The following is a 17,680-nucleotide window of genomic DNA, read 5'->3' on the forward strand; positions in this document are numbered from 1 at the left end:
AGGTCAAAAAAACAGGCACACTTTGAGTGCAAAGAACAAGGGAAAAAAATAAATACCTTAAAGGTTCTTAGAGCACTGACAAGATTTGGAGCCAAGTCTTTATCTATCCAGCCCACCATGGCACCATCCAGCATAACCTGATAGCAGTCTGCTAAAGACTTTCCTGGAATTCCATCAACTGGAACGACACCTAAAGAAGAAAGATTAAATACAAAACTTGTTTTTTTTTTATTATGGACTGAGTACAGAGGGATTAGGGTGTTTGTCAGTTTTTATTGCGGTCTGTGCCCCCGTTAAGAAGATTCACCCTCTCTATTGGCCCTGTTTACCATTATCATTGAAAGTAAATCCTAAAATTTTGGGTTGTCCCCAGAAGAGTAATAGGAGGGGAAGTCTTCCACTGGGGACACTGGTTCTGGTGACTGGGGTGGTCCCCAAGGAATTCCCTTAATTTGCAGGGATTTCCACCCACTCCTGTTTGGCTATGGGACAGGAAGTGAAGGGAAATCTCCGCAATTGGACACAGATGGTGAAAAAACAAAACAAAAAAGGAAAAAAAGAACAGTTTATAACCTTCCCTTGCACTATCCGAAAAGGGGGGGGGGGGGGGGGGGGGGGGGGGAGTTTTGCCTACAGTTCTACTTTAACTTTAAACAGTTCATTTGGACCAAGCTGGCCCAAACAATTTCCTTCACTAACAGTTGCAGTGGCTGTGTTCACTCTTTAACCTCCTGCCGACCAGCCACCGCAGTTACACTGCGGCACGTTGGTTCAGCTGCGCATATCGCCATAGGTGTACGTCAGGCTCGTACACCGCGATTTGTAGGCGCGCGCTCCCATTAGGCGGGCACGGCGGACTCGAGGTCCACTGGCCACCCGCGATCGTTCCCCACAGTGACAGAAAGTGATCTCCCCTGTCAGATCTCTGTTCTGACAGGGGAGATCACACAGATTCTGTCTTTCTGCTATGCAGGAAGACATATCTGTGTGTTGTCCCAGTGAACCCTTCCCCCATATCGTTAGAACACATTTGATCTCCCCTAAAGTTAACCCCTTCCCTGCCAGTGTCATTAGGACAATAACGGTGCATATTTTTAGCACTGATCACTGTAGTAATGTCACCGGTTCCCAAAAGTGTCAAAAATGTCCATTAGGTGCCCGATCAGTCTGCCGCAATGTCACAGTCACTCTAAAAAAAAAAAAAAAAAAAAAATCACTGATCGCTGCCATTACTAGTAAAAAATAAAAATTAATAAAAATGTCCTAAATCTATCCCATATTTTGTAGACGTGGAAACTTTTGCGCAAACCAAAATCAATAAACGCTTATTGGGATTTATTTTTACCGAAAATATGTAGCAGAATACAAATAGGCCTAAACTGATGAATACATTTTTTTTTGGAAATGTTTTATAGCAGAAAGTAACATTTTTTTTTTTCAAAATTGACGCTTTTTTTTTGTTTATATCGTAAAATAAAAAAAAAAATTAAAAATGCAGGAGGTGATCAAATACCACCAAAAGAAAGCTCTATTTGTGGGAAAAAAAGGACATAAATTTTGTTTGGGTACAGCGTCACACGACCGCGCAATTGTCAGTTAAAGTATAAGAAAACCCCCCTATTGTTTTTAGCCAAGGAGGCTGCCATCTTTGCCTCTGCTTAATCTACAACTGCCATGATGCTGCAAATGTGGCCAGTTATGACACCAGCCATTGGATGGTTTGACAGTTTGGTTGAGAGCACAACCAATGGGAGTGTTGCATTTCAGGCACATGCCGGAAATGAAACTGTTTTATGGATGGGTTTACTTCCACTTTAAAGTGACGCAGTGCTGTTTTGCAAAAAATGGCCAGGTCATTTAAGGAGGTAAATCCTACCAGTGCTGAAATGGTTGAAATGTAGCCTCAACAACATACAGTATATCGAACAGTGTTCCGGCAGCAGGATGCAAACTTCCCGACTAATCCTGGAACTAAATCGAGTCGGGCTGCGTGCTGCTCAGCCATTCAAAGAAAGCTTTGTATGCAATCATAGTATAAAAGCAGATACCTTCACAAAACACAGGATAGCAAACTTGAAAGTAAAACAAATACTCGCCTAATGTGCATAGCAAAACCTGCACGTGAGCATTGATGGAGGTCTGCGTCACAATTTCACATGTCACAGTCATGTGATTCATTAGCCCACAGGGCTCGCCATCAGGTGTGTGTACCGGACATAGAAAACCCCAAGATTCTGGTAGAAGACGACGGACAGTTGTGGTTCTCATCTTCGCAAATGCAGCACCTCTGTGCACACAGCGGAAGTGTGAGAGATATCGAATGAAGTTCAACTTGTCTGCAACTACTGCCAGACCAGAAGCCTGGAGCATACCAAGACCTTGGGAAGAAAGAAAGACAAAATACACATACAGACCATCACATATAGAAAATGGACAAATTCATTATTTTTCATTTAAACGAGTAATAAATGCTAAAGAATTAAAAAAAAAAAAAAAGTTACACTTGGCTCGTTTGTCAAAGAAGGGATACAAGAAATCAAATGTATTATGTTTTAAAAGGCCTGTATTCCAAGTAATTAGAGGTAGTAGGCCTTTCTATTCTTGCTCAATAGTTTACAAGGGTGAACAACATTATGACCATGAAAGACCCAAATGCATTTCTCAGGGGGAAGATCAGAGGACTTCAGAATAACACGAATTCTCTGCACAATGTGGAACAACCCCAGATAAAAGGTCTCCCCAGTAAAGATCCTAGAGAAAGAAGTACCCCCCTTTACATCTTATCCTTTTATTTGCCAGTGGCCCTTAGCCAACATTTTTAAAATATTCAGGAGTCATTACATAAAAGTCCAACAATATTATTCTGCTAATTTTGGCCGTATTCTTTAGTGCTATCATGATGCATGCAATAGGATGTAAAAACACTTATTGGAAATTTGGATGGATGTGGATTTAAAACATGTCACCCTATGGAACGCATGGAAATAAAGTAAACAACTTCAAATAAACCCTGTAGTTTTCAACCAGCCTTCTCTCTACAGGCTTAGCCTTAGCTTACCAGTTTTAGAGCGAAGATTTCCAGTAGCCAGCAAATATTCGCAGGCTTGTGTGAGATCAGTTGTTCTACCGAATATTTTCATGATGGACTCTGTGTTTAGAACTAAATTGGGTTTCTGAGCTCTCTTGTCCAAGGTGAGTTTGGTAGCAACAAGCCAACCTTCCATTTTTTCCTACATTTAGATAAATAAATCACATTACACTAGTTTTAGTTAAAGCCCAACTGAACATTTAGTTTAAATCAGCTAGATACATTCCAAGTTTATCAGAACAAAAAAAAGTGTTGTTACAAGTCTCAGGCTTAGTTTATACTTGTGGTTGGAAGCGGTGGAAAACACGCAGCTAAGCCGCATTTTTACTGCACCCCAACTGCTTTCTCTAAAACTGCAGCATTTTAGAAAGCGTGGATTATGTGCCGGGTAGATTTTGTATTTAGCCACAGGTGCCATCACATTGATATAATGAGAGAGTCCTCAGCTCAGTGGAAGGTACAATTGTGCAGTGTAATGCTGTCTCCCAGGGGCACGCTGGAGTATTTGTATCCTGAATATGCAGCGATGGGATTATATTGAGCCTTCAGCATTGCTGATACTAAATCCTGGATCTAATTGGTGCATCCAGTGTTGGCCTTCTTCCCTCTAATGGCTGTTCCCATAATTAGTAACACTATCTACATGCCCCTGCTGAGATATTTAGCTATATCCAATATACTTTCTAACTGCTGATTGAACTTTCTCATCCTACCGTGATTTGCATGTTTTTGCATTTCAATTTAAGATAGAGACACATATTTCCTTCTCTGTCTCATCTGTGAACCTTGGCCGTGTCCTGAGGAAGCCTAACGGCGAAACGCGTAGACTTACAAGGGCTCACTGCACAATAATCATAGAAGTTTTATGTTACAACCACCATTTTGTTTTTTTAGATATTTGTATTTTTCAAAAAATTTATATTTTTTATACTGCTATATCTTCTCCACTGTTTCTTAGCCTAAAAAGTCCGCCTCCCTGGTAATACTCAGTACTACCTTATTTTGTATCCTCAATGTTTTATGGACATGGCTCATCTCTGGTGCACTTTCCTCCCCTTGTTTTGTGTACAATTAGAATCAACAATGTGCTTATACAGAGCCCCCTTTCCTCTTATAAAACAGACTGATGGGGGAACAAAGGGCAGTTGAGTGTCAGATGCTGGCTTTAAAATTAATCTCTTGCTTTGCCCTGTTTATAGACACAGGACAGTGCAAAGGCGCAGAGTGATAGAGGTTATATTTTAACAATCCTTTGAACATTGATAAAGCTCCTATTTTAAAGGCTGCTAACAAACCTTTAAAAACATGAGAAACAGTTGTCCTGCGGTCAAAACCTCATGGGTCATTAAGCTGTCAGGATTTTCCTCCATACACTCTTCCTTAGCAAAAGTGAAAAGCTTTCGAGTCATGTAGCACAGCATGTGGAATTTTTCTAAGTTGGATTTAAGGTGTATGCAAATACACTGTCTGGAAAATCAAAAAGGGAAAAATAATGTTTAGCACAGTACAATCAGAAAATATTTCACACTGCAAAATGCTGTTCCTGATTGATCACAATGCGAACCTATACAATGCCAATATAAGCTTTAAAAAGGATACTGTGGTCTTAACTTGACAAAGATAAAACAAACATTAAAGTGGAACGTTACCTAAAGAGGAAGTTCCCCCTTCCTTTTTTTTGGAGGGGGGGGGGGGAGCAGGTACCTGGTTTTTAACAGTTCAGCCACCCCACCCCCCCTCTACCCGCAGCCTCCATGTCATAAGCCCAAGAATGCTGCAAGACTGTTTAAACAGAGCAGCATGGCCTGTGCATGAGCAGTGGTGTGAAGCCACAAAGTCACAACCCGCTTCTCACAGCATTGCAGCATCCGTGACCCAAAGGCTGGCAAAGAACTGGTCGGGTGAGGACAGCACTGAATCCCTGTGAAGTACAATGTTCTTTTATTAAGGATTAAAACAGTAATAGAAATGCTACAATATATTTTTTTTTCCAGTGAAAGGAAAAGTGCTCAAGGGTCCTTCCAGTGCTGGTCAAATGACCACAATTCTTTGGTCACATGACCTGTCTCAAAAGGAAAGAAAGAATCAGCTAAATTTGAACTCCAATTCTCCCCTTTGACAAGAGATCATGTGATTAACTTGCTCATTCAATAATTCTTATTGGAATTTGATAAAGGTTGCAGTGAAGTTTGCATTTACAATAGGGAATACCTAGAGAAATCTCAAAATACTGTATGTGCTCACCCAAAATGTGTTTTCCCCATTAATGTAAAAAGGAACTGTAAGACTAAATCCCCAATAGCTGTTACTTCACATCTTTGTCCTCAGCTCCACATTAGATCACACATCACAGTGGTGTCAAACAATATGTTGACAGGTAAACCTTGACATACAGTACTTTTAATGTATTCTAAAATACATGCTGATCCTAAATTTACTCTGCCCATATTATATATAGAACTTTGCAAAGTTTATTTTGGCGGTGCTATATGTACAAATATGAAAATAGAACCTAAACCATTACTATAGAAGACATGTTCATAGTAAATGGCAATCGCGCCCTTAAGTCACAAGTATCTTACTCCAGAAGGAACTCTGCCGCTTGCTCATCAGTATACCAGTCTGGGAGGTAGAACTTGACCCGGAATCGCTCTCCAAGATACTTGAGAACTTGTTGCTGACTGTGACAACCTTCCTCCATCACGCCTCTGAGCATCTGGGTGACACAGTCTCTGTAAAAGGAGTTTTCCTCCTTGCCTTTAACCAACTCTGAGAATATCTGATAATCTGAGAAGTTAACAAGTGCCTAGGGGGAAAAGAAAAAAAAAAAAAAAGTGAACAATGTTAAAATTTAGCTTTAGCTCTTTGAGATCCCATTCCTACACTTATTGTTCAGTTCATTATGGGGAAAATGTAAATTACAATTCTTTAGACAATGATCTAAAAAAAATTAAGCAAAAATAGCAAGAGTGGCTGTTTGAAAATGGTCATGATTACATGTCATTTGCTGGAGGTGCTCTTATATACTGTCACAGCATCCAAATGATACAGCTGCAATCTTACAAAATATGACGTAGCCTCCCTGGCGGTTTTCCCGAGTGTGGCTCGGGGTTAAAATTCAGTACCATTAGCGGTAACCCCGAGCCACTCTCGGGATCGCATTGCAGGATCCTGGGGCGGCGTTACTTACCTTGTCCCCGGGATCCTGCGATGTCCCCCGCAGTGTCCGAGGACTCTGTCCTCCTCCGAAGCCTCTCCTTGCCAGGCTCCGTTCCCTGCGAGCGGCGCGACGCACGGGGGCGGAGCCTGGCAGCAAATTCAAAAAAAAGTTAAATTCATAACACATACAGTACTGTAATCTTACAGATTACAGTACTGTATGAAATGATTTCACATCCCTTTTGTCCCCAGTGCTTTGTCCCATGCCGTGCATGCAGTTTTACATGATATACACTGTTCTTTCTGCCTGGAAACTGGAGATTGTCCATAGCAACCAAAAAGTGTCCCTTTACGTCAAAAGTGGCTTTAGACCAGCTAGAAAACAGCGATAGTAAATTAGAACACTTGCAGAATTGAGCGATAGTGAATTGTGGGGAAATTTATTTTATTACTATTTTTTTTTTAATTATTTATTTTTATTTATTATATTATAATTTATGTTTTTGTGTTTCAAACTTTATCATACCCGGGATATCTACTAGACTCTGGTTTGGACAGATTTAAGTGTGTTATTGTTAAGATTTACAGACCTACAATATAAAACGCCAAATTTCCATGCAAAATAATGGTACCGCTTTCAGCACCTAAAATCCGAAATAATCATACCGCCAGGGAGGTTAAGAGATTGCAACAGACAAGTAATAATTAGGATACAAGATGGGTGGTTTTGGAAAGAAAAAAGAAAAAGAAAAAGAAAAAGAAGAAAAAAAAAAAAAAAAAAACGCACCCCACACATCAGACAGGCACTAAATTTGTTTTGTTGATATGCTGTGTAATTTTTTTGTATTTTTCAATTAAAATGTACCAAACAAAATGACCATTTATTGGACTGATCATTTGAGCCAACAATGTGAAAACAACCTTTAGCACTCATTATCCAACCGATTTTGTACATGATTTAGACAAAACCACTGTGCTCTCTTTAACGGTCATCAAACAAGTTTGAACATACACATGAACTATTCTACTTTTGCCATCAAGTTCTGAAATGTACACATCCCTGCCAAATAATGCCAGGATGGAGTCCCGATTTTACTCAAATTGAAGCCTGATTAGACAATGAAGGAAAAATAGCATAGTGATAAGCTCAATCTTTTGTTCACGTGTCCCTCTCCTATTAGCATGTGCATCCATAGCACACCTGATTGGCCCTGATGCTGCCCCTAAGACCACAGCACATGAAATACATGGCAAGCTAGCTGGAGGTGGACCTCCCAATAGTGAAGCCGGGCCAGTGGAATTAGATCCATGGCTGCTTGCCATCCCAAGGTGGTCTTTAGGAAAGCCAGAGCATCAAGAATATTAATGCTCCCAACAAGCTGACTGAGCACACAGCTGTTTCAAGAACCCACATACCCACCTTCCTACCCCTCAAGGGAATGTTTCATTGTAAAAAATACAATTGTTTGACATGCGTTTGTCACCCACAGTCAACAATTCTTTAAGGACTATCATGGTAAAAATTATGAATTTAGTGAATTCCTCCTCATATGCAATTTACTGCATTAGTTGCTCTTGTGGCTTACAATATGTGGGTACGACCATCAGGCCCCCCATACCCATTTCAGGGAACATAGGCGAAGTGTGGGAAAATGCTTCCCCTAAGTTTGGTGTCCAGACATTACCTTGTCCATCATGGCAAAAGATCGAAGCGTACTTCAGGTACTGACCATTGTATCCATCACTGCGTCCCTACCCGAGGGTGAACAGTTCAAGACCCTTTGTGTCAGACATATTTTGGATCTTTAAATTGGACACTTTGGCCCCTGGCAGTCTGAATAAGAAGCTTGATGTACACACCATTCAATGATTGCTCTAGGACTTTATTCTACCTCTGTGTTCCAGCTCCCATAGTCATATTTACCTGTGCATCCATGTAAACGGGTTCATATTTTTGTCCATTTAGTGAGCGTGTGTTTTATCGATTCTTATGAGCGTCTATAATCATTATTTACGATTTATTGGGTATCTGTGCTTGCGTTCTGATGGTGCTCCCTCCGCTGTCTTTGGCCTGCTTCTTCTGGCCCAGCTTTAGTATTGGGAGGTCCATCCCCAGGCTCGCTTACCATGTTTCCTGTAATGCTGTCTTATAAGCTTAGTAGATAACCCCATGAAGTCAGGCTGACGAAGAGGCATGTATGCCTCAAAACCCGACTGCGCATGCCTGAGAAGTGACATCAGGCAGAGGAGGTCCCGGTGTTCCTGGCTGCACTTCCAAGTCCTGTACAGTGCAAAAGGAATCCCATAGTGGTGTCACCATCCTGCATCACACCCTCTCTCTCCACGCCTGAGGCCAAGGCTGGATGTGCACCATCTGAGGTTGCTGATCTCATTTCCATCACAGTCTGATCTACCTGCCTCTTGCATATCATCTATGAAAGTGCATTTTTATCATTCCAATACATATTCATGCTTTTATTACTTAGTACACTTTGCTGTATTTGGACTGTGTTCTCCCTTCCCTGTCTCCATTATCAATGGTGCCTGTGTCATTTGAGTCTTGTCGATCAAAAGTACATGAGGTTCTTATGGAACAGAGTTACGCCTTTCTGTCCCATTAGACTTCCATAAGATGTCTTAAAACACATATAATGCACTTTTTTGCCTAGAAATTAGATTTCAATTGGCTAAATCTGCATGAAAAATCAAAGATGCCGAGATCAAGTGTGAGTGGGGCCTTGTTGAAAAGAGTTCATTCACACATCTCTCTTCACAGTATAAGTAAGCTGAGATATTATTATTAGAAAAAGTAAACAATTTTGTTTCAGAAAAACTGACCTTCAGCGCAAAGCCAAGAGGAATGAAGAAGAGTTCTTTTTGATAGATGAAATTCACCATTATAGAGCCATTCTCTAAATAATGTAGGTTCATATTCACAGCTGTGTGTTCATCTCTGACACAACGTATTGATATACCTAACAGGGAGAAAAAAAAAAAAAAAAAAAAAAAAGGGGGGAGGGGGAAGAGGTTCATAACCTGGTAACTTAATTTACAGGAATCTTCAAGGACAGCACGAGAGGCTTTGCCTACCTAAATAGGCAACACATCACCAATCGATATAAAGCACAGTCACCTCAGTATTGATCAAGAATCAACAGCAATTAATGGAACATCATAACACAATGCAACACAAAACATAAGGCGGGAATATGTTGTCCTGGAAGATGAACATGAAAATGGAATTACCAACTTTGTTTTCCCCAATCATCTTCCAGGAGTGGACAAGCAAGAAATAAACCTATTAGGTTACATTTACTATCAGCATATTTTAAACACGCTTTTTTGTGTGACACACATAGGATTTCAATGGGCTGCTGTATGGGTGGCAAAGGAGCTTATGGAGCTTTTTTCTGAGTTCCGGTTTGTGCGTTTATTGTGCGCATTTCAGTGCAGCAAAATAAGCATCTGTTTGACGTGTTTGTGGTGCCATTGCATGGAACCACAAACGTGGCATGCAATTTTAGCGTTTTGTAAGTGCACTTGCTAAACACGCAGGTGTGAATAGTCTTCAGCTGGGGTTACTGCTTGCAGGACCTACAAGGCTTAGTCCTGACAGAAAAGTAGGGCAATCTGGATGTATCTAGCCACTGTATGAAAATTGGACCAGGTGGCAGCTCTGTGGAGTTGTTTAGGCAATCCGCTGTTCAAAGACCTGTAAAATTACCCCAAACTTTTGATAGCTAAACCATAATAATTTCTACTAAAATTCTTGATGTGGCCAAAATCTACTAGCAACACAGTCTTTGTCCAACAGTGTACAAAGGGTGAATATCTGAGCCATATTTAAATATACAGACCTAGCATACTGCAGAAGCATGAGATTAGACTTGTCGTGTGTACATCTAATACACATCCAACAATCTGCAAAATGTATGCAAATGAGGTCTACGCCACAAAAACAGACAAATAGCATTATCACATATAGATATAACCTAGTCTCTGGCTACCAATCTGTTATACATCTTTCCAGAGGAGGAACTCAGGAGGCTCCAGGTGATAAGGCTCCAAGGTTAAAGTGGTTGTAAAGGCAGGTTTTTAGCCTTACTGCATTCCAGGCCAAGACCTGCTCTGTATGTCTTATAAACAGAGAGGAGCTTGGAAACGAGTATGCACAAGTGCCCCCATAGCAAGCGGCTTGGCATGGGAGCACTCAGCCAGGGGGATGTGGTATCTTGGCATGGGAGCACTCAGGTGGGGGACCCCCAGAAGGGGAGGATAAGGGCTGTTCTGTGCAAAACTAAGTATGACATGTTTGTTATTTTAATAAAATAAACAAGCTTTACATACACTTTAAGCAGACCAACTGGGGTGAATATTAGTTACTGGTAGCCCATAATAGGTACAGCTTTAGTCCCTAGACCTGAACATAGCCAAAGGTAGTAGCTGAGACATATTGAATGGATGTAGATATATAGCTATTCTACCCAATACACTGCAGTACATGAGTAACCATCTAGCCCACAATCAGATGAGATATGGTCGAAGCCTCCCAAGCTCATAAAAGGTGGGCAGTTGTCTAAAAGCTAGCAGAAAAAGTCCTGTGGCGCCAATTATATAATGTTTTGCATTTTCATAATCAATTCAAAGCATTCCACGATAAGGTTAGGTGGCAATTTTGATGTCACCGCCCTGCCCATCTTACCCAGTCAGAGAATAGTGTACACTCATTGATAAAATGCAAAGCTTTCTCTGAATGGCACCATGCTGAGCAGGTGATCTCTTGTCGCAGCTTTTTCGGCAGGGGACCCAGAAGCTAGGAGATCAGTGTAGTAGTGGTGCCTCCTATAGTTATTTCCAGCTTTCATGGGGATCAGCCAGGTATATGCATAGTTACATTGGTCCAATATAACTATGTAAAAATACCCATACCTAGAATTTATCTAGTGTGCCATGCCCATGGTGGACCAGAAAACACACTGCATTCAATTCCTTCTCTTGTAGGAGACACGCCAGAAAGCCTAACAATAGCAAACAGCACTAATGAGAGGATGTTCTCCCAAGGGTAAATCACACACTGACCCACACTATAGTATAGTAAGGAGAGCTATAACACGAACAGCCCCTGGTGCCCATATGCCAGATTTTTAGCAGCTTGCATGACAGAATAAGACTGTGGTGTAGCACTGCTGACCAGAGGAAGTCTGCTGGGAATGTCCAGGTCCGCTTACTGGTCCATCCACCACCCGCTTGAGCTCTCCCTTGTGTCTGTCGGCGTCAGGGTGTTCCCATTCAACCAATATATTGCTTTCCATTCAGGAAGACCTATAGTGTATTAGGCCGCATTCTGACCTAGCCCATGCACTGAAAGTGCATCACTTGACTTAATGGACAAGCATCGCCTGTCACCAGACTTCTCTACCCCAACCTCGCTGGCATCCAGGGAAAAGCATGGACCTGCTTCATCCGTGTGAACTCCCTCCAAAGCACCCAGGGATGCTATTGGTCTCAGCTGGCCACCAAGGGCTAGGCCTTAACCCACACTTCCTGATGAAACACAGTAGAGGACTCTGAGCCCAACTAAATGAAAGAAAAGAAAGGCTTCACTAGAGCCTCTGCACCAATGAGGATAGTTGCGTCTCCTCAGGCAGAGATGAGGCCTTGGGGAAAAGAGAAAGTCCCACAGCTAGGATACTAACAAAAGTAAATCCTAGACAAGAAAAGCCCACACATGCAACCCCTCTAAGTCCACTGTCCCTGAAATCAAGGGGCAGCATATACTCAAAGTCCATGCAACTAATATAAAAGGACACGAGGGAAAATAAACCAACAGTGTTCCTGTTAGGTCAGAGGAGATGCAAATAACTACAACTATATTCTTTTTATTGAATGCGGATAATGGGTCTCCTGTTTTAGGTAGGTGGAGCCTCTTTCCCCTCATCCACAGTACTGGGAGATTGTTAGGGAAAAGTTCCCGATATAAACACATTAAAAGGTTCTTTAAAGATTAGATAACTTTCTTTATCTAACTGATGTGTGGATCAGTCATAACACACATTAAAAATACAGCTGGATTTTAACTTATGTGAATCCTTTCTAGCATGCTCATCTGGTTTCTTAATAGTACTTTATGAACTGAACTTCCCGGCACTTCATTCATTCTATTAGTTTGTCCAGCTCTGTAGATAACAAAGAAGTAGTCTACTACAGGACTACACTTTAAGGGTGCACTCAAACGAGGCCAGTGTGGTAACATGCTTTTATTTTGATTGGCACCCCAACATACACTGGGGTGAATTTATAAAATGTATCTGAGACAAGATCTGTCTCAACTGGCGCCACTGCCCAAAGCAACCAATCAGCTTCCAGCGTCTATGTTTTCCACATAGCATAGAAAATGAAAATTTAAAAGCCGATTGGATACTCTAGCTGAGACAAAGGCCTCATGCACGCAGAACTTTTTTTTTCCTCCCCTAGGCACAGAATTAAAAAACGTGCCTAAAGCAGCATTTTGCAATGCCATTTTAGGTGCCTCAAGTGTTCGAGCATTCAATCATTGCTTTGATTTATTGTGGCCACTGGAATAAATGAACATTCAAGAGCTAAACATGCCCAACACTTAATCATGTTTAAATACGTCAGCCGATTTTTTTTTGGGGGGGGGGGGGGGTTGGACACTTCTCTTCTGAACACCCAAGAAATGTTTTTTCCTTTCTACCCATGTGTGCAAGGACATATAGGCCAACAGAAAAAAAAAAAAAAAAAATGGCGCTTTTGATGCCCAGCGTGCATGAGGCCACCACTTTTTATTGAGAGAGAGAGAGAGAGAGAGAGAGAGAGAGAGAGAGAGAGAGAGAGAGAGAGAGAGAGAGAGAAATAATTACCATATTGGGTATAACCGGGACCTCTACTTTTCCACTTGGGGCGAATCATTGCAATAGGAAAATTCCTTCTTGGCATAATTAGCATCCGAATCACCTTTTCTATACCGTTGATTATAAAATAGCCACCCATTTCCTATGAAAATAGAGAAGGCAATTCACACTACATAAAGAATTACCTTTGATGTATGTAACAATGATATACCAGTGCAAGAAAACTGGTGTAGAACCTCATATCAGTTATAACTTTCTTACAACGTTTTCTTACATTACCAGCTAACATCTGATTGATGCTTGCATTTTGGAACATGCCTTTTAGGTTTACAGTTGCATATTCCGGAAAAAAAAAAAAAAGGCAGTTAAGCCTGTTTTTATCATCCCCATATATCATCATATTAATATGACTATTGTTGGCACCTTTAGTGTAAGAAAGGTCAAGAAAAATGCAGTCTGCAGTCTCTAACCATCACTTGTACCATGTCTGCAATCTCTTAAGCTTAAACACACTGCTAATAGTATTAGCAAAATTTCCATTTGGTGCACCTCTAGCAGACATGTTACAAGAAATCAATGCAGCCTCACCAGTTGCCCAGCAGCCCCACCAGTGCCCGTAATATGCAGCCTGCCAGTGCCCAGCTGCTTCAGTGCCCATCATATGCAGCATCCCAGTGCCCATTAGCCTCACCATTGCCCGTCATATGCAGCATGCCATTGCCTAGCAGCCCCACCAGTGCCCATCATATGCAGCCCGCCAGTGCCCGTCATATGCAGCCCCGCATCAGCAGGTGATCTCTGTGTCATGGAGCTGGATTTGAATTGCCTGGGCCGCAGTAACAATGTCTCGTCTCCTGTAATCACCTCACGCTGATTCAATGTCCCATCATTGGATCAGTGTGCAGTCTATCACAGGAGGCGGGACATTCTTACTGCGGCCGGGCAATTCAGCACCGTAAAACACGGAGATCGCGGCAAGGGGAGGAAGAGGGAGTGGAGGACTGGGCGCCAGGATGACACTCCCACAATGGGTGGCACCCGGGGCGGACCCAGCCCCCCCCCCCCCTTTGGCCAAATGAAAAAAAAAAAAACCCACACAGTTTTCAGCCGATAATTTTTGGCGCACTAAATTTCAGTGCACCTCTATGTAATACACAAGGTTGTGGTGCAGCATTTACAAGATATTTTGGCTCTGCACCCCCTTGTCAAACTCCTTTTTGGAGGTGCAGCAATGTTAACAGCAGGTATAAACTAGCCTGAAGAAGTTGTTGTCCAAGATTATACCCTTACCTGCTCCTCCTCGTGATGCTGCACAAGCTGCTTCGGTGAAAGGCCATGTAAGTTACAAAGCTTGGATTTTACCATGATGGGAACATAACCAAGGGATTGCTTGATGACACCACTGGGAACATCATTAACAGACCAACTTATATCCACCTGTAATAGCAACATACAAAATAATTTTAAACAACCATCCCACTAGAACATTTTAGGTTGTCATTTGTTGAAATATCTCACCTGTTTAAAAAAAAAACAAAAAGTACAGAGTATGAGCCAGACCATCACTTTCTACGTCACTTTGCAAAGCATGCATGCATTCTCTTCCTTCTCATTCCTTCCTGCTAGCAAGATGATGTACAGGCCCACCGAAGAACATGGAGGTATAAAAAACAGCAATTTCCAGCTTTTAGAGCATACCAGAGTCCCACCCAAAAGTGGAACTTCCACTTTAAGCACTCCTCGTCCCCTTACATGCCACATATGGCATGTCATTTTTGGGGGATGGGTGGCGGGTACCTAGGTACCCAGCTCCCACTTCCTGCTCTCATCGCCTAGGTGACTCGTCCCCCTCCCCCTCTGCAATCTTCTGTGACATGTCACAGAAGTTTGCCTGGCCACTAAGAGGACAGTGCGCATCCAGCTGTGAAGCCACAAGCTGTCACAGCCGGGTGCCCACACTTGCAATGCCGGCGCTGCAGAGAAGAGTGAGGCTTTGGGCAGCCGCATCGCTGGACCGTGGGACAGGTGAGTGTGTTTATTAAAATCAGCAGCTACAAAAACGAGTGGAACTCTGCTTTAAGGATTGGTTAGGGTTGCAGTGTCCTGTTCAAAGCATTAAAGTGTTACTAAACCCACAACAGTAAAATCAGTCTGTATATGCAGTAAAGCATGCATGCTTACAGTCACTGTTGAACCTAAGGGGTTAATCCTATGCATTTTGTAAAAAGGTTGTGTGATCCTATCCTCTGATCCTCCCCTTATTTTACTGTCCCCAATCCATCTGCTGATAGAACAGAGCCGCGGGGGCACTCCTAGTTTGGCGTGTATTGCTAGAGGTTTTTTTTTTTGGAGGGTGCATGTGATCAGCACAGGGCCAATCAGCACTGTCCAGACAATGGGTCAACGGTCACACAGCCTCATAGGACAGTCAGAGGGGAACGAAAACTCCTCCTTCAAGCTTTAACCAGTATTTGGCTGGGCACTGAGAGGTCACAAGACTGCTTATATACTGCTGATGAGAAAAAGGTATTTAAGCAACTTATATTTACTTAAATAAATGCATTCCCGTGTTCTGTGTACTGTTGGAGACCAGATATGGTGAATGCAGGCTCCTGGGTTTAGTAACATTTTAAGGCTTTCCCTCCACTTCAGGACCTATTAGAAAGCGAATCTCTAGCTAGTATCTGGTCCCAACCGAGATTGCATACGTCTACAACTGTGGCAATCCAATTATTTTAGACAAAAATCTTTCATCTAATTTTAGTGCCAAAGAGAAACCAGGAAAATCAGTAACAGGTAATCATTACTCACTAATAACATACGTTTGGTTGGTTCATGGGGAAAAAAAAAAAAAAAAAAAAAAAAAAAAAAAAAAAAAAAAAAAAAAGATACCCATTGATAGTATCTTGAAACCTAAGAATACCTAAAGGATTGATTTCTGAGATTTACACCCATTTGTTATATGCCACCCCACTCTAGGTGGCATGCTTACACGTTTTTATGTTACTACTTGTCTCTATTACCTGTTGCTCCCCCCAAAAGACCTTCACAAATAAATTTTAGGGGAATGTGAAGAACCGCACTTATGTTTACTCACAGTCAGCCTTCCATGGTAGGTGCACCTTCGCCCTCTACATTCAGCCGGGTAAACCTTTGGATCCTTACAGAGGCTTCCCTTGGGGACCAGGGGTTGGCTGATAACCGCATCCACAATTTGAAATGATACACGAGCATTTTTAAAACTGAATTCCATTGGTTTTATGGCCTATAAGACAGAGGAGAAAGGAAAGAATGTATAATAGGAAAAGTTGTAGCAGGTATTACACTCCAAGCTTAAAACATACACCGATCAGGCATAAACTTTATGACCCCTGACAGGTAAAGTAAATATATTTGATTATCCTGTTACAATGGCATCTGAAAGCAATTGGAAAACTTTAGACAGCAAGTTAACATGTTATCCCTGTGTTGAAATCAGGAAAAAAAAAAATTGGATTGTGTTGTGTAAAGTCAGAGTTCTGAAAACAGTTGCATGTACCAAAATTATGGTATGACTTTTTGCCTGTATCGATCTGTATACAGTGAATGATTATCTGCACTTGGTCAGAGTGTGAACAGGATGGGAGCAAACAAATACTCCTTCGCACAAGTGCGACGTTCAGGTGATATTTTCAGTCAAAGAGACAAAGAAAAGAGGGTGCACCGGCCTTATGCATTATCCCAAGCAAATTTATTGATAGAATTAAATTAAAAACAAAATGTGAAGAAATCTTGCTTGTAAAAGCCACCTGATCGTGGCAATCAGTCCTGAAACCAACAGTCTCCGGATGGTTGAAGATGCAAAACCCAGTGGCTCAGCACACAGGATGGATGTCAGTGTTCGCATAAATGAGCCCTTATGGGCACAGATAGATAATAGACCTAGTTGGTTTGGAACCACTTTAAAGTAGAACTAAAAGACAAAACGTTCTTCCCATTTTGTATAGAGTAAGGGAAGGTTTTGCCATCCGTCTCCCATTGGGGAGATTTCTCTTCACATCTTGTCACATAGCCAAAAAAGGAAGTGAGAGGAAACCCCTTCAAAGTGAGGGAATCCTGGAGTGTCATCAGAACTGTTGTTCCCATCGAAAATTTCTACTAGGGATGTACCAATACTGGAATTTTATCGGCGAGTACTGATACTTTGTGGTGCGTTTTGCATCAATACAAAATGAATAGGCGCAAATTGCACTGCAAAAATTGCATTCCATTTGAATAGGAATGCAGTGCGATTCCCCCACCGCTCCTGTGTGTGAACCCAGTAAAGAAAGTGAAGCGCCATGTAGTGCAGCAATAGGTAGTTTATTAAAATGTTATAACTCACAAAGTAAATATCTAGTCAAATCCATATCTGCAGTGTCCCTGTCCCGCCAATGATAGCAAATCACGGCAAATCACAAGACTAGTCCCTGCGGCTCCTGCCCCCCTTCTTCTCCCACCCTGGACTAGTGCAGTGAACTGTTCCTGTCATTACCACACCCACTGACCTGCTCTGGACGTGAAGACATCAGGAACAGTCCAC

General features: G+C 41.8%; 1 protein-coding gene across 1 annotated transcript in view; it reads right to left on the minus strand.

Annotated features, from left to right (window-relative positions):
• POLR1B (RNA polymerase I subunit B) overlaps nt 1-17,680 on the minus strand; it is a 39,785-nt gene that overhangs the window by 20,229 nt on the left and 1,876 nt on the right. Inside the window, exons 2-10 of the mRNA XM_073628034.1 lie at nt 16,217-16,384; nt 14,410-14,556; nt 13,129-13,261; nt 9,086-9,222; nt 5,671-5,894; nt 4,384-4,555; nt 3,059-3,230; nt 2,097-2,378; nt 57-190 (exon numbers count right to left, since the gene is read on the minus strand). Coding sequence (XP_073484135.1) covers nt 57-190; nt 2,097-2,378; nt 3,059-3,230; nt 4,384-4,555; nt 5,671-5,894; nt 9,086-9,222; nt 13,129-13,261; nt 14,410-14,556; nt 16,217-16,384 — 1,569 coding nt within the window. The remainder of the gene's footprint in view (nt 1-56; nt 191-2,096; nt 2,379-3,058; nt 3,231-4,383; nt 4,556-5,670; nt 5,895-9,085; nt 9,223-13,128; nt 13,262-14,409; nt 14,557-16,216; nt 16,385-17,680) is intronic.

Source organism: Aquarana catesbeiana, linkage group LG04 (genome assembly GCF_042186555.1).
Source record: "Aquarana catesbeiana isolate 2022-GZ linkage group LG04, ASM4218655v1, whole genome shotgun sequence".
Taxonomy (NCBI): Eukaryota; Metazoa; Chordata; class Amphibia; order Anura; family Ranidae; genus Aquarana; species Aquarana catesbeiana.